Raw genomic sequence first — 24,657 nt, 5'->3', positions numbered from 1 at the left:
ATTTAAATTTTAAACAAAGAAAATTCAGTTATGATAAATAGGGTATTCATTTTGTATCCGGTCAATAAATTTCTATCTTATAAATAGTTATCTCATTGGCACTCATACCACATCTTATTTATATGTAGGTGAAACAAGTTGACAAAGCCCTTGATTGATTGAAGGTTAACTAACATACACTTGCAAATACAACATGCACTATCAGGACAATAATATTTTAATGATATATTTATATATTCTGCTAAACGCTTCACTGACAACTTGAATTAAAGTTTTAACTTTCTAGCTGAAATAAGAAATTTAGCCATATGACATATCACCTACATAGACACATTAATCCATCTCTGAGATAAGCAGTTAAAGATAAAACTGATTTAACCCAAGGCCTCATACATTCTTTTAAAATTTCGGATAAAATTATGCAAATAAAACGCAGTAATGAGCATATCTTAAATTTTATTGTAAATGCGAATTGGTAATACAAATTCAGCATACATATTTAAGTTATATGGAAAGTAAATGAGGATAAATCTTTAGATAACATAAAGAGCAAATAAATATAATAAACAGGATGAACATGAAATGTTCGCTTGCAGCTTAACTATTTAACGTATATATATATATATATATTGCACTTTGTGCATAATACTTTTAAAGTGTTACTTCTTTGTTACAAATCACAAGTTAAGAACAATATCAGTACTATACCATGACGGGAAATAACCATGTGGGATATCACTTGACAGGACATAACCATATAAAGATGACAAATAATAAGTCAATAGCTATCAAAATGACAATCAATGTATTTCTACATGTAATACAGGTTTTCTTTAAGTATATTTACAGTTTATTTAATCCACTATTTTTGAATTGACATATTGTAATGTCTACAAATAATCTATTAAGAGAATGTTCGGATGATATCTAATTTTGTTATAGAAAATAAACTACCTAAGTAATCAGCATTAAGAAACATGGAATAGAATAAATAGAATCCTAAAGCTAAATTCATCTTGATTATTTCAGTTGAAAATCATCAACAACTATTTTGATTATAAATATATTGGCAGATCACTCTATCACAGATCTATAAAATGTACAGTAAATATGTAAGAAGAAGCCTGCTCTATATAGTTTTGTCATTCACGCAACATTTTGAAAGGGACAACAAATTTTGCTGTTAAAGAATGTAATGGACTTTTTCTGTAATTCTATCTTCTGAAAGGCAGCTCTTTCTTAGAAGACTTGAACATAAGTTAAAATTGAGAATGTAGAAAGGTGATACATGTACAATTCATGATATATCTGTTTTCTATATACAGTTAACTCTTGTTGTCTCGAACTCGGTTGACTCGAAATTTCGGATGAGTCGAAGTTTTCACGTGGTCCCGAACTTTATTCCATACAAAAGTATGTAATTCGACTCCTGATGAGTCGAAATTGGATGAGTCGAAATCTCGGTTGAGTCGAACTAAATTTACGGTCCCAAAGTTAACAAAAGCATTCAACATTCATTTTTTTATCTCGAACTAATACACATATGTCAAAACATGACCTCCGGGATTTAAATGGATTGAAGAGTTAATCTGACAATACACGTGTAATTAAATTTCCGGTCACTGACCACTGTATTGATTTATGACATGCTATTTCCATGAGTGTTTACCTAAGATTATCTTTTATAGAATTTTTGTAAATAATTAGTGATACATTGTTAATGTTCATGAAAAAGTATTTAAATTGTTTACAAAACAATTAATTTGTGATTTACACTAATGAGCTTGGGTGTGTATAAAGTGAGGATTATGGCTTTCGTTGATGATCACCTAAAAACTACTCAAACGGCGTCTTTAATCTTGTTATATATTCTTTTGAAAAGAAAGAGTGAGATAAAACAAAATGAATAGAAATCAAAATTTTCTTAACTCTCTTGTATCCAAGAATAAACCATTTTGTCAGCTATTAGCGACCTGAATTACGAAACTGTCGATTGGAAATTACTCTCTTGGAAAAGCCATAGGATTTTTATTTTATTGAAACAATTGAATAAATAAAAATGAAAGTCATTATAATAATAAATGGTACTAGAATATCGATCCCCTTGCCATATTCACCCGGATTTATTTTAGCTTTACCAAGCTAAGCAAGAGTTGTGTCCCTTAGATTTTCGAACTTCCGGTGTTCGTTTGAGTCGAACTACGTGTATCTCGAAATATTTCTCTGGTCCGGCTGACTTCGACATAACGAGAGTCGACTGTATATATATATATATGAAGTTAAACTTATTGTAAAATGTTAAGAAATCTGTGAAAATTGCAAAATTTGGTTGAATAGATTGGGATTTTGAATTGCTGGTAGGGGGCACTTTGAAAGGGGATTTTTCTGTAAATCTGTTGTTCCTTATAAAAATGCAATTATCAAAACACTTTTAAGTTAAGTATGCCAAAAACTGGTCACAAACACTTTGTATGTTTTGTAAAATAACCCAATATGCATTAGATTCTTAAACCTTGAATTTGCAAGAGCTGTCTCCTTTTACCAAAAAAGTTAGTACATTCAGAGTTCAGTATTTTTGTGATTTTCCTTTTTTTTTTTGGTAATTTTTTTTATTCAAAGACCTCAGAGATCTATCAAACAAAACAAAAATATTGTAGTCTTTTGTAAAATTGAAAAACAAAAATCATAACAAAATAAAAATGAAGTTTCAGCATATACAATATCTAACATTACACTTATATTTGATAAGTTTTAGCAGGCATCTCTCTTGGTATACTGGTTTATACATGAGAAAATTTCAAACCGTATCCCAAACTTTTATTTAGGAAACCAAAATATATATCTTTTGGATTACTGTAGAGACAGCTGTTTTAGATGAGATCAGATCAAATGAATATCATGATTTGATGTCTGATATATACAAACAATTATCCTCCTTTACCCTGAAATAAGGTCTATTCCCATTAGACCTTGCGTTTTAAATTATTGAACGCTATCTTTTTGCTTGTACTATAATAAGCATAATCAGATGTATATTCTATACGTTATACATATTTGCATTTATTAAATAAAAACAAACTATGAAAAATAACAAAACAACCTGAGTATTTAGTTGAATTATAGAACAAATTAAAAATGGAACTATTTACATCTTAAATTAGAAAATTAACTATTACGAAAAGCAATATGACGTCCACTGTGCTGAAGGCTGGTCAAGTAAATATTCTAATCACATGATTTTATAGGTAGTTCTGATGTACAAGTCACCAACATTCTCAACAGTTACTAATTTGACACTTATGAAGAAAAATACTTCAGTTAGTCTACCTATCTATGGTAATTAATGGGTAGCATTTCATTACAAACGTCATTTAAATGGATCAAGAATGTAAATATTTAAATAATTTGAAGAAGCACTTATGATAAAAATCATTAATACACTAAATTTTAATCATATAATTGCCTTTTTCTCTGGTACACAATTTCATCCCTTTAAAAAGCTTCTATTATATGCTTAAATATTTCAAAAACTCAGATGGGTCTTCAGTTCAGAAAAGATGACCTGATTGCAATTGGTCTACTGTCCAAAACATTGTCTTATCATTTTCTGGACATCATTGACAAAAATGCTTGACATAAGATGACAAATGCTTGATTACAAATGTTTGGCACATAATAACAAGTGTTTGTCAAATGTGACAAATGCTTGACAAATGAATACAAACACTTAGAAAAATCCAGGACAAATATTTGAAACATGACTTAACACAGAAGACTAAACTATTTTTACAAGTAGCAGTCCAAACAATGATCCCAATGCTAAACCAACAGTCATACACACAGACATCGTAGCTCCTGTAAACTCTGCATACTGAGGAAAGACCTTCCTGAAAATAGTAAAAAAAATATATTATGGTAAACTCTATCTACCGAGGGAATACCTTCATAAAAATAGAAAATACAACATATTATGGTAAATTACCGAGGGAATACTTTCATAAAAATAGAGATATACAACATGTTTTATGACCAATCCCTACAGAGGGCATGGAAAATTAAAATTAAAATTGAACATTAATGTATTATAATATTGCCAGGAAGTAATAGGAGTGTAAGAGGAGTATGTTTTCATGGTGTGGTTATGTGACTGAAAAAGCCTTGTGACCAAGTGATTGGAATGTATTATGACCAAGTTACAAATACTAACTAGGCACATTACATTACAGGTTCAGGACTGATTAGATACTAATCAGAAAATACAATTTGGTGATTCATTATGTCTAATCCAGAGCGTCTTGTGATCAGGTAAATGGATATTAGTATCAAGTATACTTACTCAAGACCATATGTTACATGTAGTGCTTTATAATAAAAGAAATAAAGAAGAGATTATACTATCATGTAATGAGACAGTGGAGGGAGAGTTTTGGTACTTAAATAGTTTTCATGAGCTATTTATTTATGCAGCTTTTAAAATAAGAAAAAAAATATATAAATATATTACAAATAGGACAAACTTCATGAACTTGCACTAACTAAATTAAAATAATCACCAAAATAAATAAAATAAATTACTGCAAAAAGAGCAAATCAAAATAATTTTAATCATACTACTTACTAAGGAACAATAAAACATTAGATATGCCCAGTTGTTAAACAACTCAGACAAAAAATAGTGATGTGTCTAAGAGATTACTAATTATTATGAAAGAGGACCATACATAACACACAGTGCACTTAGACAACCATTGAAAAATCCCAGCAGTAAGATGTATATTGAAGACTTTGACCTATAATGGGTTTTTTTTATACAAATTGTGATTTGGATGGAGAGTTGTCTCATTGGCACACATACTACATCTTCTCATATCTATATATGTACTTACTTTGGACCATACATTACACACAGTGTACTTAAATAACCATTTGAAATGCCCAGCAGTATGATGAACGCAAGTGGATACATGTCGCTATTGAACACAAGTGTTGTATTATGTCTCGGCATTACATTGCAGAACATCAACAGTGGTATAAACACAAAACGTAGAACAGACAATGTTAACATCAACTTAGTCTGGTTTGGCCGAGGCTGAAAGTAAATACATAATTCATGAAATATATATATAGACAATAATAGTGCATTGACTTGACATATCAACGATATAAGGATGAGGTTAAGAAACGGGGAAATGCGAGGCTGTGCCGAGCATTTTCCCCGTTTCGGGCCGAATCCTTATATCGTTGATATGTCAAGTCAATGCACTATTATTGTCTTTATACTGCAATCTAAAAAATACATTTTCAATTGTTGTTTATTGTGTTAATGTTATTTTTTTTATTTAAATATTGGGAAAAATCCCTCTTTAAAAAGGCCTCATATCACACAGACGGAGAAATATAAAACACGATGAAATGTACATCATTACCGCAATCAATGATGAACGAATTCGTTGCAGACTAAAATATCATCAATAAACATAAAACATAATGATTTATAGGTTGCAAACAAAAAAATATTAATAAGTGAAATATGTTTTCCCAAAAATTGCAAAAGAAACAAGTTTGAGTCGTTAAACGCATCGTTGTTTACATTGGAACTTGAACAAGAACAGGTTGAAGAGGTCGTATGAATAATTAAATATAATTTCGACAATTTCTATTTAAATATTCATGAGGAAAAGTGATATCAGGTCAGTGACCGTATATGGCATAGAAATATACAGTCAACGCATTTTGACTGCTCAAATAGAACGAGTGCAGTATAAATTAAATTTGTTCCATACAATGAGGTTCTGATTCACTGAATATCAATTGAAAAATCATTTAAAGCATAATCAATCAATGCCTTTTTTCACCCACTAATCAGTATATTTATAATGGTGCCAATTTTGAAGATTGTATTTTGTTGATACATGTATTACATACTTGATTTTTGTGATATTTTATCTCTGTACACGGATACAGAACATTTTTGTAAAAATTTTGAACGGCTAAGGGACATTTTAGTGCTGACATAAGCTAAAGTTGGCATAGAGCATACAGAAAATTTATACTTCTTTGAACATTTGCATTTGTGATTAACTTCTACCTACAATATTAATAAAATTGGTATCCCACAAGTAATAATGAATCACAGTATTTGCCACAAAGCAGCAGTGAGTCACAACTATACAGGATATGTTACTTCAGTTATTACTAACAAAATGAACAATTCCAGTAAAAGATCTTCCTGTCCAATCTCCAACATTATATAACAGGAAACAGATTACAGGAGTGAAATATTTTACTGAAAATAAGAAAAATAAAATTCAATATAATTCAATTTAGTTCAATATACAATACAGTCAAACCTGCAATAAAGGTCACCTTTTTAAGGGAAAAAAGGCTTTACTGTTTCCACTGTTATAATTGTAAAGCATGTTAACCACATTTCAAAGGTATTCACTCTTATACGTCAGTTATTTCTGGTTTAAGGTGGCTCGGGCCTATTCGAAGTTTCTATCAGAAGTGCCGTATTTTTGGTTATTTTATTCTTTAAACAAAATGAATCAAATTGGTCGAAAAAATAGGGAGTCACGGACCATTTAAGCTCAAAATTTTACTTTTAAACAGGTATGTTAAAGGGACCATTTTTCAATGAAATGATAGGGAAAATGGAGGTGTTGACATATTTTTATCGGAATATCAAAAAAAACGTTCTATGACAATTGGTCCAAATCTGCAATATGAAAAGCTGGAATATAGCTTCAAAGAATGAGCCAATAAAAAACATAGGTCACCGATAAGCAAAAAAAAATATTTTGCCTTAAAACCCAAATTTTGGCGAGAAAATGGTGAAAATGGGTGAAATGTCACTTTGACACTTTAAAAAATATGGATAATAACGAAAATATTCTTTTAGTCACATAACAACAATGATTTAAGATTTCTAATCAATCAAAATATTTAGAAAAATTATGTCGAATTTACGACAAATACTTTTGCAATTCATGCGTGAAATTATGCACAGTCGAATAGTCCCGAGCCACCTTAAGGAATGACCTTCAACCATTATACATGTTTAACTGCACATGGTAAAAAGAATTACACTTTTACCCTTTTTACCAATTTGATGCTGTATTTGGATATACCACAAAAGTGATACAACTTCCAATGCAGTGTCTTTGTTAATAAATTTTCGGGTCACATGAGACGGAATAACCACATCTTATCTAGAACATGAAAAAAATTTGAAATTTTTAGTTATTACAATAGTAGCAACGAATTACCATGATTTCCCATTGAAAAAAGAAACCTAATATTTTGCATGAAAACTCAATAGTTTCCCTCCTCATACATTGATAGGTGTTGTCATGACGTTGTTGATGATGTTGCATCATAACAAACTTTAAATCCACGTCAATGTAATTAAAAGAATAACTAATTGAAGAACTAAAATATTGAAAAATATTCAACTCATTACCAATTAACATTGATAATTAACAAATTTGCCAATTAATATGTTGTTTAGTCACTTAGTGAATATTTTTTTTTCTTTCATTTTTTAATTCATTAAAAAGTTATTTTTTAATTACCATTGGCCCTTAACATGTATTTGGTAATGTCTGATACCTTTGTTACTATAACTCATGTCACTTTTCTGTACCTCTAATTTATCATAAGCTTTTTATGTGATCCATCCTAGCATGATGATGAGTTTATTTGATATCTAATTTTCTAACAAATATTTTTTTGAGTAGAAATTCTAAAAGGGAAAACACTTTATGTAATTAAAAAAAGAACTTAAGATGTTTCTGCCTCAAGAATTTGTCAGTTTCTCTGTTATTTGTCTAAACTTCTCCATAGTTCAGTCTTACTTATCATTTATTTTTTTAGATCCTTTGTAATGTTTGGAATTTATAGTAACTTTATAATAACATGATGTCACAATCCTTTTTTATATAAATGAAAGTCAAAGTACTAACAATAAGTGAGTGAAGTTGTGTCTTCTTAAAGAATGCTGCATCCTTGAAATACTTTTGGTGTGCAGAAATTCAAAATGGGAACATACTTTACATTTTTGTTATATGAGAACTAAATTTCAGACATTTTTGGCTCTTCATTTCTTCAGTTTATTGAATTTTTAATAGCCGTATTATAATGTTTTCTTCCTTATAAACAGAAAATAATCAGATGTACTGTGAGATATTTACGCCTACAAGGCTACATATATTAAGGAGGTTGACTAAGTAGCTCAGAAAAATATGATGAACATATATCCTGTATGTTCATAACATTTAAACAAAACAAGTTTTTAGGGTGGTGTAATTCTGAACATAACAACAAATAATGACATACATCTCCAGTCCCCACTATCACATGACTGTATACTTGATGCCAGGGCAGGAAAACAGGCTAGGGTCACTAAGAATACCAAACATACACTAATTCCCTCTGACCAAATCTGAAAATTAATAACAAATGTCACATCTATGCAAAAAAGTTTACATAGTTCTACATTTATGATTTTTTAAAGTATAACTTGATTTGGTAGCAAAATTGTACCTGAAAATATTGTATAGCTCGTACTAAAATGCATGTGATACAGTCAAGAAGAATCATTAGAAACTAATATTAATTCAGTGCAGTAGTTTTGCAATTAAAAAGAAAATAATCATGCTGTTTTTTTCTGTAGCAAATATAATTTATCATTAAAAAAATGTTTGTGATTTACCAATTAAGGATGCATTTTAACTAGAATTTAAAAAAAAAATCTTACCTTTTTAAACACATCATGGTGATAAGAGAAAGGTTTTAATTCTACACTTTCACTAATGACATCATCTTTAATAAGAGGCTCTTTCTCATTTTCATCTTCATAACTATATGAATTATTTACAGATTTGTCACCTCCAACTGTCACAGTTTCAGCAGTTTTATTTGCTGAAAACAATATTAGAAAAGATATCACCTTATTATACAATCTCTAATTCATACAAGTAAATTTCCTAATGGCCATATATAAATAAAATGCCAGTTGTTTTTACCAACTGTAAATTCAGAATTATTTGCCATAATTTTGCAAGAAAAAAAAAATATTTTAAATTTTAAAGAGAGTGTTTTACATTCTGACAGCATCAGAAGTTCTGTATATAGCATTAACTGATCTCACATGTTTTTCCCTTGTTGAATAATTGAATCATAGCTACATTTAGGTCATTTCTGAACACTTTCTGAAAGTCAAATTTAAATCAGTATCAGATTTGCTCATCTAGTTTTCTCATACTAAATCATATGAACTTATAGCAATATGTAACCTGAGAGCTATCATTAGGATCTAAAGTATGCTAATGTTTATTTTATTTGATATGTCTTTATTGTATAAAGAAGCCTCCATGGCCAAATGGTCTAAGTAGTAACTATTGTAATCACTAGCCAGACAACACTGGGGTTGTGAGTTCGAGCCCCGCTCATTGGGGTGCGCTCGACTCCAATATTAATTGACTAGGTTTGTCAGTTTTCCTATTGGTTTTCTCAGGCAATAAAAAATGGCCACCAAGAAAAAGCCTAAATGCAGTGCTTAAAATTGGCGTTAAAACACCAAAAATAAAAAAATAAAATTTATTGAATAAAATTAAATGATGCTTTAGCACTTAATAAACAGATCTGTTGTTTCATAATTAGATCAAATATGGCATGAGAAATCTTTGGAAAACCAGGTTTGCATTTCAAACTTTGATACTTTATAAACAGTGGTATTTTTTATGACCTTCAAGGAAACAGTAGACATAGCCTTATCGTCATTCAAATTTTGGAGTAGGATTATCAATCTCAGACTGAGAAATCAACCAATCAAATAGGGATATTTGTCATAAATGTGTACTGAGTACTCGTTCAAATTGTTTTCTTGGTACCAAATTAGTATAATGAGTACATTTTTTTGTACTTTTTAGATACTGAGTAAAGTTTTAAGACTGCAAAATCTGGTATATAGATTTAATTACCCCCCCCCCCCCCAAAAAAAAAAAAGATATAACATTATAAAAGTATTGGTAACTTATAGGTTAACTATTATATCTTTTCTATTTTAATAAAAACTTTTAAGTAATATTTTTTTTCAAAACTACCATAACTTTGTAAACACAAACCTTGTTTATTTAAATAATATCTTGAAAATTCCTGAAAAAATAAGACAACAAGTTATTAAGTTTTTCAGTAGATATTCATTTTCATTCATAGGATACTCATTTGTAAAACTTTGGAAAGAGGATGAAGAGCAAGAATGGTTGAGCTTTTCTTCAGTTTCTTAAAATAAAAATTTATTTCCAAACCTTCAGACATTTAGTAGGGGCCTTCTATAGTATTTTATGTGTTATTTTTTATTTACTTGACTCATTGTTGAAGGAAGTATTTTGACCTATATTATTTTATATAACTTTCAGGTTATACAGTTCAGCATGATTATTCTGGGAATTGAAACATGTTAATCTAATCAAATTAATGCATCAATCCATAAAGGGTTGTTATTTTACACACATTTTGTGTTTTTTCATCATAGCAAAATCCCACATATCTGAGATATCAACATAAGGGTTTCTATAGTATTGTAGATTTACAATGGGAAACAATTGTACCCCTCTTCTTGACGACTTGTTCCTTTATCATTATGAGGCTGACTTCATACAGGAATTAAGAAAGAAAAATAAGAAGTTAGCAATATCCTTCAATTTTATTTTCCGCTCATTAAATAATTAAAGATTTGGTGACTATGTTGAACCCATCTATCCCATTGAACTAGAGATAAAAGATACACCAGATACATGTACATTTAAGTCTGTCTCATATCAGTATCTTGACTTAAATCTAAAAATTAACAATGAGGGTAGGTTGAAAACAAAACTTTACGACGATAGAGATGACTTCAGCTTCCCAATTGTGAACTTTCCAAGTTTCTATGTAGCAACATTCCAGCAGCTCCTGCATACGGAGTATATATCTCCCGATTGATACAATTAAATACTGAGCTTGTATTTTCTATCATGATTTCCTTGATAGACAGTTGCTGCTCACAAGAAAGCTATTAAACCAAGAGTTCTAAATGGTGCAGCTGAAATCAGCCCTCCGTAAATTTTACGTAAGGCATCACAAGTAAGTTGACAGTTATAAAATAACCGTTTCACAGATGATATCACATATGTTCTTTATGTCTTAACTACAATCGCCTTCCCTTTTCACGAATGAGACCTACTAATAAAGACTATTTACCGGGTTTTAATAACATGAGTAACATGATGGGTGCCACATGTGGAGCAGGATCTGTTTACCCTTCCAGAATTGAGATCACCCTGACTTTTTGGTGTGGGTTGTGTTGCTTAGTCTTTAGTTTTCTATGTTACGTACTGTGTACTTTTGTTTGTTTGTTTGTCTTTTTCTTTGTTGGCCATAGTGTTGTCAGTTTATTTTCTATGAGTTTGACTGTCCCTCTGGTATCAAATAATCTTTCACCCCTATTCTTTTACAAAGAGTTGCTCCACTGATTTCAATAATTAAATGTTTTCGACAGGATTTTTAAAAGAATATTTTTTTATTAAACTTACATTACTATAAAGAGATAAATATCCTAGCAATGTTATTAGAGTCCATCCTGTTGCTATTAAAAAGAAGATAAAAGCACTTTCAGATACGTCAGTCCCTACAGCTATCGTTACTATATTAGCTACAGCAGCAAATATACCTCCTACTGCCTGAAATATACATAATATAAATATAAATTGTTATTTATTTTATACTTCTTAATAATTACAAAGAAATGTTATATATCTAATAAAATAATTCATCCTTGGTGATAATAAATGTGGAATGTGTCCATATATAGGGGAACAGATGATGCCCAGCTAGCATATAACATAATAAAGGGACATAACTCAAGAACTTGCATTTCATGTTTTGTTGTTTTCCTCTCATAGTTGATGTGTTTCCCTTGGTCTTAGTTTGTTACCCGGGTTTATGTCTTTTGAACAGCGGTATACTTCTGTTGCCTTTATTTGCTTAAATCATAATATGAAAAAAAAACTAACCTGACCACTCATGCTGGCTTGCATGTATCTGTGTGGTAATACACCAGCTAATCCAAACAATGATGTTGTAAATATTGAACTACAGGCTGTGAAATGTAAAAAATAATTATTACTGCAAATGCAGAAAGTATTACAAGATTGTTTTATAATATGGATTATACGACTGATTTGCTATAATTCACATTCTGATTTCTGATACATATTTACGTATGCAGTTTTTTCTAAAATCTCAATAATTATCCTTGCATTTTTGTCCATTCTTGAAAAGCATATAATAAATGTATGCGATCATTTCTGAATTTACAAAGTTAAGATTAACCCTGCCACGTTTACACCTGTCCCAAACAGGAGCCTCTGGTCTCTGTAAGTCTTGTATGTTTTTTAATTTTAGTTCATGTATATGATTTGGAGTTTAGTATGATGTCTATTTGCACTAAACTAGTCCACATTTTTATTTAGTGGCCAGCTGAGGACCAACTCTGGGTGCCAGATTTTCTCCCTGCACTTAAGACCCATTAGTTGCCTTCGGCTGTTATCTGCTCTTTGTGCAACTGAAATTAGTAAAAGGTACTTTTCATGCAACATATTTTATTTCACTGGGCAGGAAACATGCATTTAACTTTTACATATATCCTGTGTTGCTTAACAGAATCAATTAAAACGAACTCCTATAGTGATTTATTGTTTGGTGTCTAATGTCACTTTCACCATTATTATGATATTTCATGGCAGTCAGTTTTTGTTGGTGAAGGAAGGCCCCATCAGATACCACAGGCTTTCATTAGGAAAACTCCTATAGTAGAGCCTTTACAAAAATACTTCATTTCTTTCTAATATACTGATTATAACTATTCGCTCATCATATCTGGATATTAGTATTTAGAAAACTTACCATTTAATATGACAACAGACACTATTGTAAAGGCATAAAATCCGGTTTGCCCTACAATGAAAGTAAAAACATCTACATAATAGTAAAATTTATAAAATAAATATGTTGACTTGAAAATAAGAGGCATGAGATTTTGATTGCATAATAGTCACATTATTGAATAAAAAATTGACCAGGGTTATAGTCTTTGAAACTATTTGACTGGCAAATAGTCTATGGAATGAAATAGCACAAATAGCACATTCTTTTTATATGGAAAAAACATACTGAGGTATAATAATAACCAACTATTGCAGCGAGAGTGTACACACAAAAATGTCTCTTATTCTTTACTAACCATTGTTATCATGTTGGTTGTCCTTAGCATTAAGCTTAATTACAACTATCACATAAACTTAACATGATACAAGCAAATGAGGTCAAGGTGAGATAAACCAAACAAGAAATACATGCACACCTTAAAATCATTCAATACACTAAATATAGTTCCCCATTTCCATTTTCAATTTGACCTATTGCTTATAGTATTTAAGAAACAAACTTAACCATGAAAACTTAACATTGACCAACGGACCACCAAAATGAGGTCAAGGTCAGATGTTACCTACCAGACAGACATATATACAGCTTACTATCCTTCCATACAACACATATAGTTGACCTATTGCTTATAGTTTAAGAAAAACAGACAAAAACAGACAAAATGTGATAAAATTGAAAACTTACAATATTGTGTGTCCTTGTCCTTGGCAAATACGACTGTTAATATAAACATTACAAGAACAATCATTGTAGAGACAGTCATTCTAAACTTTAAAGGTAAGCTGTAAAGAAAACGCAACTATTTGTTAATCTTATAATTTCAGTTATACTTTTTTAAGTATTTGTTATATATATGTAGTTGTATGAGTGCATAATCTTATCTACATTTGTATATTTGATGTATATGCAAACTGGCATTCCAAGGTTCCAACATGATATGCGAGATGACATTTTTAATTTCTATTTGTATTCTGTGTAACTCAAATGCTTCCATACTTCAAAGAACAGAAAACTTTTCTACTGGTTAATTTTTTAATTTGTAAGATGGTCATTTAAAAAAAGTTCAAAGTCAAATGAAAACTTCTAGACATACATGTACATCTAACTATCATAAAAAAAAATAAAGCCGACCATTGATTATAGTACCTGAGAAATAGGCAAAACCACAAAACTATAGCATTGGCCAATGAAGCTTTAAAATGAGTTCAAGGTCAGATGAAACCTGTAAGTCAGATATAAACACCTTACAATAATTCTATTCAATACACCTAGTTGACTTTTTGATTGTAGTACAATGTATTTGAAATCATGAATTTATTTTACAATAATTCTATTCAATACACCTAGTTGACCTTTTGATTGTAGTACAATGTATTTGAAATCATGAATTTATTTTACAATAATTCTATTCAATACACCTAGTTGACCTTTTGATTGTAGTACAATGTATTTGAAATCATGAATTTATTTTACAATAATTCTATTCAATACACCTAGTTGACCTTTTGATTGTAGTACAATGTATTTGAAATCATGAATTTATTTTAAGTGTGTAATATACTAATTATGTAAACACACTTTGCTCCTTGAGGGTACCTTTTATGGAAATAAAAGATATTTTATTCTGTTCTATTCTATTTTATACTAATTTATCCTTAAGTGTGTTATATACTAATACCTACCGCTGAGTACATAATGCAGTGACAAAATTAAATATAAGATTAGGAACCATGGAGGATACAGCAATAGAGCTCTCAAAAATCAGCTGATACTCTGTCTGGAACCGAGTATCTTTGTAATCTTTTTCTGGTACAGAAGTGTTACGTAACTTAAATTCAAAGTACTGAAAAAGAAAGATATATGTGTGTATTTATGACATGACAATTGGAAAATTGGACTTATAATGTTTGGATCATATCAATGACATACAGTGACTTATACCTGTCTCAAGTCAGGAAACTCATCAGTTGTTGCCTCGTAATGTTTTTGAAATTTGGAGAATTTTTTGTTTTCTTGTTGAAGGCCCAACAGTTAGTTCCCTACAATTGCTGACAATCAGATGAATTCATTTGCACTTTGACAGAAAGTTGTCTCATTGGCTATCATACCACATCTCCTTATTTTTATCCTTAATTTAGTGACAACTTGTTTGTATCCAAGTGATGAAAAGTGTTTCACCATGTTCAAATTTGGAAGACACTCATCTCTTGTTGGACTGAATGTTGACCTCCAGTTGTGATTTGTTTTGTTTTGCTAGGTTGCTGTCTCATTGACATATACCCCTTCCAGCTTCTCTTTGTATATTTTATGTACAAATTATGATTTGTATTTTTGTACAAAATTTGACTATATCATAGATTGGTAAATCAGACTATACGCAGAGGCGGATTTAGAGGGGGGCCAGGGGGATTATATAGGGATTCACTGAAGCATGACCGGAATGGGCCCCCTCTTAGGCAGTCAGTGGGCTCCCACTTATGAAAATTTCTGAATCACCCACTGATATGTATCGTCTTCAGTCAACCTTATTTATTTAAAACCACTTTTAATGGAAATGATGACATATAAAAATAATTTCAATTTATTTTAAAGCAACAAAATTGTCCATGTGTTAATCTGTCTCCCTGATCTGTTATCATAGTTTTTCACCAAGATTCACTTTAGATATAATTTACAGAAACTAAGAGAGATAACTTACATCTTTGGCTGTTATGAAAAAATTCCATGGCAACAATGAACCGATTCCCAAAACATAAAATATAATGTAAACAATATTCAACCTGCAAGTAGAAACATAAGTTTGTTAAAATTCAAAAATATAGTTGTTTTAAATATAAGATACATGTAAATAAACTCAATGTACTCCAGGTAGCTAGGTATTCATTTAGATAAAATATTATATATATTCACAATATTGTTTCTCTACTCAGTAGTTTTGATCTATAGATGATATGGGTTCTCACTAAGTATTTTTGAAGGAGAGTCCTGGGACTCTTAATTTTTGGCCATGGTTAGTCCAACAGTAAGATAAGATATTCTATTGCAATATAATTTATTATTTTATACTCCATGACCTAATAGAGCAACGAAATGACATATGCATTAAATTCAGATTACTTTTAAACTTTTGCTATAAAATGATGATACATGTGTTTAGTTTATACAAAATTTTACAATATTGATTCATTTCTGGGCTTAATAATTTAGTCTAAGATGCATGATTTTTTTATTAGTTGTTAGTGGCTTTGAACTAGCTAGCTGTCAGTAACTGCAAGTACTCTCAGATCTGTACTTAGTGTCTTTTTGTTGTTGGGATGTACAAGTAAATGGCGATGTCCACTTGTATTTGTAGTATTTGTATTTTTATCCATCTCATGAGTTAAGCCTTTTTCTACTGATTTTTCAAGTTTATTCTTATGTTTTAGTGTTACACCACTGTCTCAGGTTAGAGGAGGGCTGGCCATGGGATCCCACTAAAATGTTTAACCCCGACACATTCTGCTTGTCTGTGCCTGTCCCAAGTCAGGGGCCTGTAATTCAGAGGTTGCTGTTTGTTTGTGTGTTACATATTTGTATATTGTTCATTTTTTGTACATAAATTAGGCCGTTAGTTTTCTCGTTTGAATTTTTTACATTTTCATATCAGGGCCTTTTATAGCTGACTATGCAGTATGGGCTGTGCTCATGGTTGAAGGCCATGCGATGCCTAAAGTTGTTAATTTCTGTGTCATTTGGTCTCTTGTGGTCTGGAGAGTTGTCTTATTGGCAATCATACCACATCTTCTTTTTTTATAATCACCAGTTTTGAAAATGGTGAGTCCAGACAGATTTTCATGAATCCGGACTCATGGACTCGCCTTAGTGAGAAACCAGTTACATCAACTTCATTCAAACTTTAGCCAATAGTTGTATTTTTGACAATAATAACACATCTCCTTATTTTTATAATGTTACATATAGGTAAAATGCATATATATACTATAATACATGATATAGATGATGATTGACTCACAAGGTACTCAGTAAGGATTTTCCAGGGACTCATAATTTTTAACCAGAGCAAGTCAAAAGTTTTGTAAAGAAAAAATATCATGAATATCTATGCCATTAGCTAGTTATTAGGTGTGTGAACATGTATAAAAGAAAACGCAAATCAAATTCAGGAATATAATTTTTACTTTTAGGACATACAATGTATATCTGAAAATTGTAGACTTATCTATAAAAGCAGAAATACTACTGCATATACAGAAAAGTTTTCGGGTAATTTTCTATCAGTTCTAAGGTTCATATATATTGCGTATTTGGAAGTTCTTGGGGAAATAGTTGTACCCTTTAAACATCTATGGCTATTTATTGACCTGATATGCTCATTTGAATTGTGATACACTTGCGATTTCTGGGCCTTTAATAGCCGACTTTGCGGTATGGGCTTTGCTCATTGTTGAAGGCCACACAGTGACCTATAGCTGTTAATTCTGTGCCATTTGGTCTTTGTGGAGAGTTGTCTCATTGGCAATCATAACCACACCTTTTTTTATATATACTATTTGGAAATCTGTGCAATCTCATACTACATACACATGTGACTGAGGGGGATAGGACCTTAATCGGGTCTCAGGTGTTTTTAAGCTGGAGATTTCAGGATGGATCATTTTGGGATACTGTAATTCTTTTTTCGAATTTCGGGATTTAAATTTCTTTAAATTCAGGACCTCAGGATTTTAAGCCAGGGATTTCGGGATCAGGAAATCTGTTCTGGTTGACCCTAGAATTTGCGTCTCTTGAAATTTGATGTCACACAACTATCAGTTTTCCATTGTGGCATCAAAATTATACTGAAAACCTTTGTTATGTCAAGTAACGGCACATACTATAAGTTATCTACGTTCATATCCGTAGATATGGATATTTTAACACCCTGAAGTACCCCAGTACATCATGAGGCGAAGCCGAAGGGTGTACAGGGTACTGAAGGGTGTTAAAATATCCATATCTACGGATATGAACGTAGATAACTTATAGTATGTGCCGTTACTTGACATAACAAAGGTTTTCAGTATAATTTTGATGCCACAATGGAAAACTGATAGTTGTGTGACATCAAATTTCAAGAGACGCAAATTCTAGGGTCAACCAGAACAGATTTCCTGATCCCGAAATCCCTGGCTTAAAATCCTGAGGTCCTGAATTTAAAGAAATTTAAATCCCGAAATTTTGACTGCCACATTTCCTAGGAAAGACCGGGGATAAATTCGTTATCTACGTTCATTAGATATGAACGTAGATAACGAATTTATCCCCGGTCTTAGTCCGAATCGGGCGAGTTTTATGGAAATTCGGGTACAAAGTGTAACGTGAAAACAACGTTTTTTTCATTATCTAAAAAAGTTTTATTGAAATTTGGAAATTTTACATATTTTTTACGGGGTGTAGGGTACTACCTTTGGTAGAACCCTACAGGTAGTGAAATATAAGACGTTTTTAATACGGAGACCGAGAAACTGGATTGAGTCAAATTTGGCGCTCAATGTTGTGAGAGTTACGTCATAGATGGTGTGACGTCAACGTGGGTCATTTGCATAGACGTCCCATTCCTAGGAAATGTGGCAGTCAAGTGATGCATTTAATGAAATTAGTGTACATGATCGGAATAATATAGGACAAACCCGTTAATGAATTAAATATTTAATTACAAACATCATGGATACTCTACAGAATTCAATATTTCACAAGGAGCAATCATGGAACTAAGGGAAACTTGCGCGGAGTTCCCCGGGATAATGGTTAGCAACGTCCGGGGATATGGGTTAGCAACACCCAGGGGCTATGGGTTTTGTAACGACGTGCGTTAACCAATCAAAATCCTAGATATATACTAAGCCGGGGATAAATGTACATAGCCATAAGGTGTATATAATGCACCCCGCACCCCTTTTTCAGAAAAAGGAACACCATGAATTGATATAAAACACATTTCCAATAAGCAATAACTGCATTAAAAACACTTTTCATTTTGTTCAATCGAATTGCACTTGTGATACCTATCTTTTGGTTCAGCATTTCGATCAGGTGGTGGTACTTGAGATTCCATATTTACAAGTGCTTGTCTAGAACTGCAGTTCAAAAAACTTTTGTCATAGCAAATAAGGGTGCGGCATGTGAGTTAGACCCGATGATTGCATTCTAATTTAAGTTAAAACTTTGATAAAAACTTGATCGTTTACTGAACTAATGTCACGTAAACTTTTTTATATTTTGTAAACAACAAGTCAGCTGAAAGTGAAACAAGCAGGAAACGGAAATAACCTTTAGAAAATTGACGCATGCGTATATTAGAACACGTGTTGAAAATGGCACTTTCCACACCAGTATCTTTTTCTTCAAATGGAGAATATTGCATGTATTCAAGTCCTGACGGCGTTCTTAAAGTATATGATACATCGACCTCAAAAATCAGTCAACAGTATACTCCAAGTTCACACCTGACAGCAACGTGTACTTGTTTATCATGGGGTCCTAAGAGACCCAGTGCTGTAAGTCAGAGATAAATTCAAAATCAGCAGTATTTATTTTTTAAACAGATATACTCAAGTTAGAAGTTGAACCAATTTTCTTACATAAGAATGATTGACCTAAGGTTATCATTATATTAACTATTCATGAAGCAATTGAAAAAAGATATTGGATTTTTATTGGCAACCTGGAAATATTGAAAATATGTTTTGTAGGAATCTAATTAAACCATGACCATATGCACCATCATATAACTATCCATCAGTGGGATGTGTCATGATTCCTGTCATCAGATTTAGACTGAATTAGTGATTCAAAAAATTGCTGCCATTTGTCCCTTGTGCCAGTTGTGGCTTGTGCTACTGCAAGGGGAATATGGTCAACATGTGCCACAATACTCTGCGATCACTGTCATTGACATAAAGTTTGCATACTATTTGTCATCTTATTCTCTTCACGATATCTAATGTCAACATTTTTATTTGGCCATTTGTTGGAGTTGAGGGACTTTGACCTTCTTTTTAATTATTTATGACACCTTTTGTTTCAAGGATGAGTTTTCCCCAAATATAAATTGATCTGACATGATATTTACTTCAAAATGAAAGTAAAAATGTAAATTGCTTGTCAACATGATTTTATCTTTTTATATTTTAAGAAAACACCAAAGAAAAAGAAAAAAAGGAAATCATTATCAGAAGATTCAGCTGAACAAGAGAAAAATGATATTGTTGCAATAGGAACCAGTTCTGGAAATATTTTATTGTACAGTATTGTAAAAGCAGATATACAGAGTCAGTTGGTAGGTACTAATATGTAATTGTAGCATTTAGCATCAACAAAATTATATCCTTAACCATTCAATGACGGTAGTACATGTAGTATTTCACTTAATGTACATGATGTATGACTTAAAGTTGACAGGTTGGGACAACCCATAAAATTGGGAAGTTTACAAAATAAATTTGAAAAACTATCCATCTAATGAGGAATTCTATTCTAGCAGTGTTTAAAATTTTATTTTTAAATCCACATTTTATTCCATGAAAAATGTAGCATTTTTATGCCCCACCTACGATAGTAGAGGGGCATTGTGTTTTCTGGTCTGTGTGTCCGTTTGTTCGTCCGTCTGTCCCGCTTCAGGTTAAAGTTTTTGGTCAAGGTAGTTTTTGATGAAGTTGAAGTCCAATCAATTTGAAACTTAGTATACATGTGCCCTATGATATGATCTTTCTAATTTTAATGCCAAATTAGAGTTTTTACCCCAATTTTACGGTTCAATTAACATAGAAAATGATAGTGCAAATTTCAGGTTAAAGTTTTTGGTCAAGGTAGTTTTTGATAAAGTAGAAGTCCAATCAACTTGAAACTTAGTATACATGTTTCCATTGATAAGATCATTCTAATTTTAATGCCAAATTAGAGAATTTACTCCAATTTCACGGCCCACTAAACATAGAAAATGATAGTGCAAGTGGGGCATCCGTGTACTGTGGACACATTCTTGTTTTTATTGTTTTTTTTAGGTTAAAGCAAAATTAGTAGTTGATTACTTTGAAAACTGTAAACCAAATAATTTTTATGGCTGAGGAAAAAAAGGGAATATTTTCCCTTGTATATTAAAAAAGACTAGTAAGAAAATCCTCAAAAATGATGTGGAGTAGAAGGTGCCCAATTTATATTCATACCTATTTGGAAATTTCTTTTCAGGATAAAGGTCACAGTGAATCAGTAAATGACCTGTGTTGGGATGAAAATCAAGGTTATTTGTACAGTTGTAGCAACGACCACAATGTCATCCAATGGGATGTTTCTACAGCTAGTGTTAGACAGTAGGTAGCTTTAGGGATGTCATAACAGTCCAGTATAATGCAGACGTTTATCCTCTTTAGCCCAGCTAATTTTATGAAATTGCATTATTTGAAGAAGAAATTTCCAGTCTTGTTCAAATCTTCTCACGAAATGAATAACAGATTCTAAAAACAGGTTCTGAAATCAAATTAAGAATGAGTTATGAAACTGGAAAATGATTTACCTGAGTGTATGGATCTATAAGGAGAATTTTTGTAAGTCTCAATTGATGAAAAACATATATGAATAATTATGTCTTAATTGTAATATTTAGTAAGACAACAAGATATAATTTTACATGGTTTATCATATCATTTTTAAACACTTTATACTTTTTTTCAGCAAATGGAAAGCTGATAAAGGAAGTGTGCATTCAATGTGTCTTTGTTCCTCCAATCATTTGTTAACTGCTGGTAGATCAATAAAACTGTGGAATGTAGAAACTAAAGAATTGTTAAAGGTAATATTGGTCCCAAAAGGAAACATTTTAAAACAATTTAATATTTTTATTTTAAATCACCTATTGTAACACCAAACATTTAAACGAAAAAGACAGAATTGTTTCCACACACTTTTCTTTTTAGCATATATTAGATTTAAAAATCACTTTCTATTTAAATTAAGACACATAAGTTCGATTAGTTTGCGCTGAAAAGCTACTAGCGACCAACATACAAAAAATTGAGATTTAAATGAGTTTAATGTTGAATTTGCATGGTTTTGATGGTTTAGAGAGAAAAAAAACATTCAATATAACCACTGTGCATAATAAGGAGTAGTGTTACACTGTTACTAAATGTATTCCAAATCCTATTTACTTCAGATCAAATGAACCTCTAAATAATGACGACTTCAGTATGTATACTAAAGAAATTTATCCTGTAGAACTTACTTTAAATAAAGCTAATGATAACAATGACCACTGCCCTTTCCTCGATCTTGATATCTATATCATAAACGGGAAGCTTAATACAAAAATTTATGATAAAAGAGATGATTTTTCATTTCCTATTGTTAATTATCCATTTTTAGATGGTGACGTTCCCTTGTCACCATCTTATGGTGTTTATATATCTCAACTTGTACGATTCGCTCGTGTATGTAACAATGTATTAGATTTTAGCGAGAGAAATTTATGTATTACTGAAAAATTATTACACCAGGGTTTTCGATATCACAAACTGGTCAAAACATTTACTAAATTTTATCACCGGTATAAGGAAATAATTCGTAAATATAACTCAACATGCAGACATCTTATACGTTCAGGTATTTCACATCCAAAATTTTATGGAAATATTCTTTATAAAGCACAAAAATGTCAGTATTCTCCTCAGAAACTAACAAAACCTTTAAATAGACTTATTAAAAGGGGATATAGTTACGATACTGTTGTCAGGTCATTAAAGATTGCATATTTTGGCTTTAACATTGATTCACTGATAGGGTCTTTGCATCGGAACTAAACACATTTATTTCTAAAAAAACAGTTGTTGGCATGACACGGGTTATGTTCTTCTCATATATTTTATGATAGTATGATACTAAACCCCTAACGGGAGGGATTGTACCTGATATTCATATGATGAAGACATAATCTTTCAATCAGTTTAATTGAGGTCTGGAGCTGGCATGTCAGTTAACTGCTAGTAGTCTGTTGTTATTCATGTATTATTGTCATTTTATTTATTTTCTTTTGTTACATCTTTTGACATCAGACTCGGACTTCTCTTGAACTGAATTTTAATGTGCGTATTGTTATTGTTTTACTTTTCTACATTGGCTAGAGGTATAGGGGGAGGGTTGAGATCTCATAAACATGTTTAACCCCGCCGCAATTTTGCGCCTGTCCCAAGTCAGGAGCCTCTGGCCTTTGTTAGTCTTGTATGATTTTAAATTTTAGTTTCTTGTGTATAATTCGGAGTTTAGTATGACGTCCATTATCACTGTACTATTATGCATATTTTAGGGGCCAGCTGAAGGACACCTACGGGTGCGGGAATTCTCGCTACATTGAAGACCCGTTGGTTGCCTTCGGCTGTTGTTTGCTCTATGGTCGGGTGGTTGTCGCTTTGACATATTCACCATTTCCTTTCTCAATTCTATTCATATGTATTAATGCTAAACAATTCCCACAGTTGTTAGATGAAAGCCTGCTCTACATTTCTTTTCTGTAAAAGATTTGAACATTAACATGTATGAATCAAATTCCTATTGATATATTTTTATTGTATCTAGAAAAGAGTGTTTTGCATTGTTTTGTCTATAATCTGATTTTACAGAATGAAATGTGGATTTGATTTTAACCATTTTGTTTTCTCTTTCAGACATTTACTGGTCATAAAACAGAGATTTTCCGTCTCCTTCCGTTACCACTGTCAGCAGATGCGTCAGATTCACCAGAAAATATGTATTTTTTATCGGCTGCTCAGAATGATAGAATCATTAATGCATGGTGTGTATACTAGTTTTAATTTTGCATATTACTGATAGCAAATGTTTATAAGACATGAATAGACTAGTAATTTAATTTTTATGAACATGGAGAGAAGGGATAAGGTTCAAAAATTCATAACACAAACTCCCTTTACAATCCCGTGAATCACTAATGAAAGAATTAGCACTTTTATCGTTGTTCTTTATCTTTGTCTCTTTATCATAAGCTTAAACCAAGCTGCAGGATAAAGATGGTCCACTGTCACTAGTTGAATTGATTTTGTTAATTATTTATAATGTATTGCATATCAATTTTGATTTTGATAAATCCTTTCAAAGGCTTTTGATATAGCTTACTGGTTACAAATATCCTCGAAAAATACTATGTTTCCTCTTGTCAGTCAATTTATAATTGATAGTCACAAATATGAATGAATCTACATTTAATGGATTTCATATCAATTTCGATTAAAATTTTCCTTCCAAGACTTTTGTTATAATTACTGGTTTAATATTAAACATGTTTTATTCCAGGCAAATAAACACATCATCTTCTGATAAGAACTCAATTACTTCATTTTCACTGCCTGAAGAACCAACGTTATTAGATGTTTGTCAGCAGTCAACAGAACAGGTACTGTAGATATCTTCTCAAAATTAGAGGCCTCTTAGTTATATGAGTTCACACACACACTCATGAGTTCACATGCACACTCATTTGAAATTCATTACTTGATACATATTACAGAAGAATAAGACTTAAAAAGTAAACAGTGTCGTTCTTTAGTTCAATACTGTTGATTATTTATAAATTTACAGCTTGAAGGACCTTACTTCTAGTCTAAAACAAAATATATCCTGCAG

The 24,657-nt window shown here is 31.4% G+C and overlaps 2 protein-coding genes across 2 annotated transcripts in view; one reads left to right on the top strand and one right to left on the bottom strand.

Annotated features, from left to right (window-relative positions):
- Positions 1 to 439: 439 nt before the first annotated feature.
- Positions 440 to 19,311, bottom strand: LOC139514126 (equilibrative nucleoside transporter 3-like). Its single transcript, XM_071302876.1, has 14 exons — positions 19,035 to 19,311; positions 15,689 to 15,770; positions 14,673 to 14,833; positions 13,675 to 13,772; positions 12,949 to 12,999; positions 12,057 to 12,142; positions 11,577 to 11,723; positions 10,128 to 10,158; positions 8,759 to 8,922; positions 8,338 to 8,443; positions 6,201 to 6,286; positions 4,887 to 5,089; positions 2,259 to 3,887; positions 440 to 1,315 (listed from the first exon to the last, which is right to left on the bottom strand). Exons 1-13 carry the CDS (start codon positions 19,082 to 19,084, stop codon positions 3,776 to 3,778), a joined length of 1,377 nt encoding a protein of 458 aa, XP_071158977.1. The 5' UTR covers positions 19,085 to 19,311; the 3' UTR covers positions 440 to 1,315; positions 2,259 to 3,775.
- The window catches only part of LOC139514125 (WD repeat-containing protein 43-like), a 17,990-nt gene continuing 12,636 nt past the window's right edge, over positions 19,304 to 24,657 (top strand). The window contains exons 1-6 of the mRNA XM_071302874.1: positions 19,304 to 19,526; positions 20,165 to 20,308; positions 21,217 to 21,338; positions 21,700 to 21,817; positions 23,685 to 23,812; positions 24,328 to 24,427. Of these exons, the coding sequence (XP_071158975.1) occupies positions 19,317 to 19,526; positions 20,165 to 20,308; positions 21,217 to 21,338; positions 21,700 to 21,817; positions 23,685 to 23,812; positions 24,328 to 24,427 (822 nt within the window). The 5' untranslated portion in view covers positions 19,304 to 19,316. The remainder of the gene's footprint in view (positions 19,527 to 20,164; positions 20,309 to 21,216; positions 21,339 to 21,699; positions 21,818 to 23,684; positions 23,813 to 24,327; positions 24,428 to 24,657) is intronic.

This window comes from Mytilus edulis, chromosome 3 (genome assembly GCF_963676685.1).
Source record: "Mytilus edulis chromosome 3, xbMytEdul2.2, whole genome shotgun sequence".
Classification (NCBI taxonomy): Eukaryota; Metazoa; Mollusca; class Bivalvia; order Mytilida; family Mytilidae; genus Mytilus; species Mytilus edulis.
Note: the sequence above shows the minus strand (reverse complement) of the source record. Positions and strands in the feature narration are given on the sequence as shown.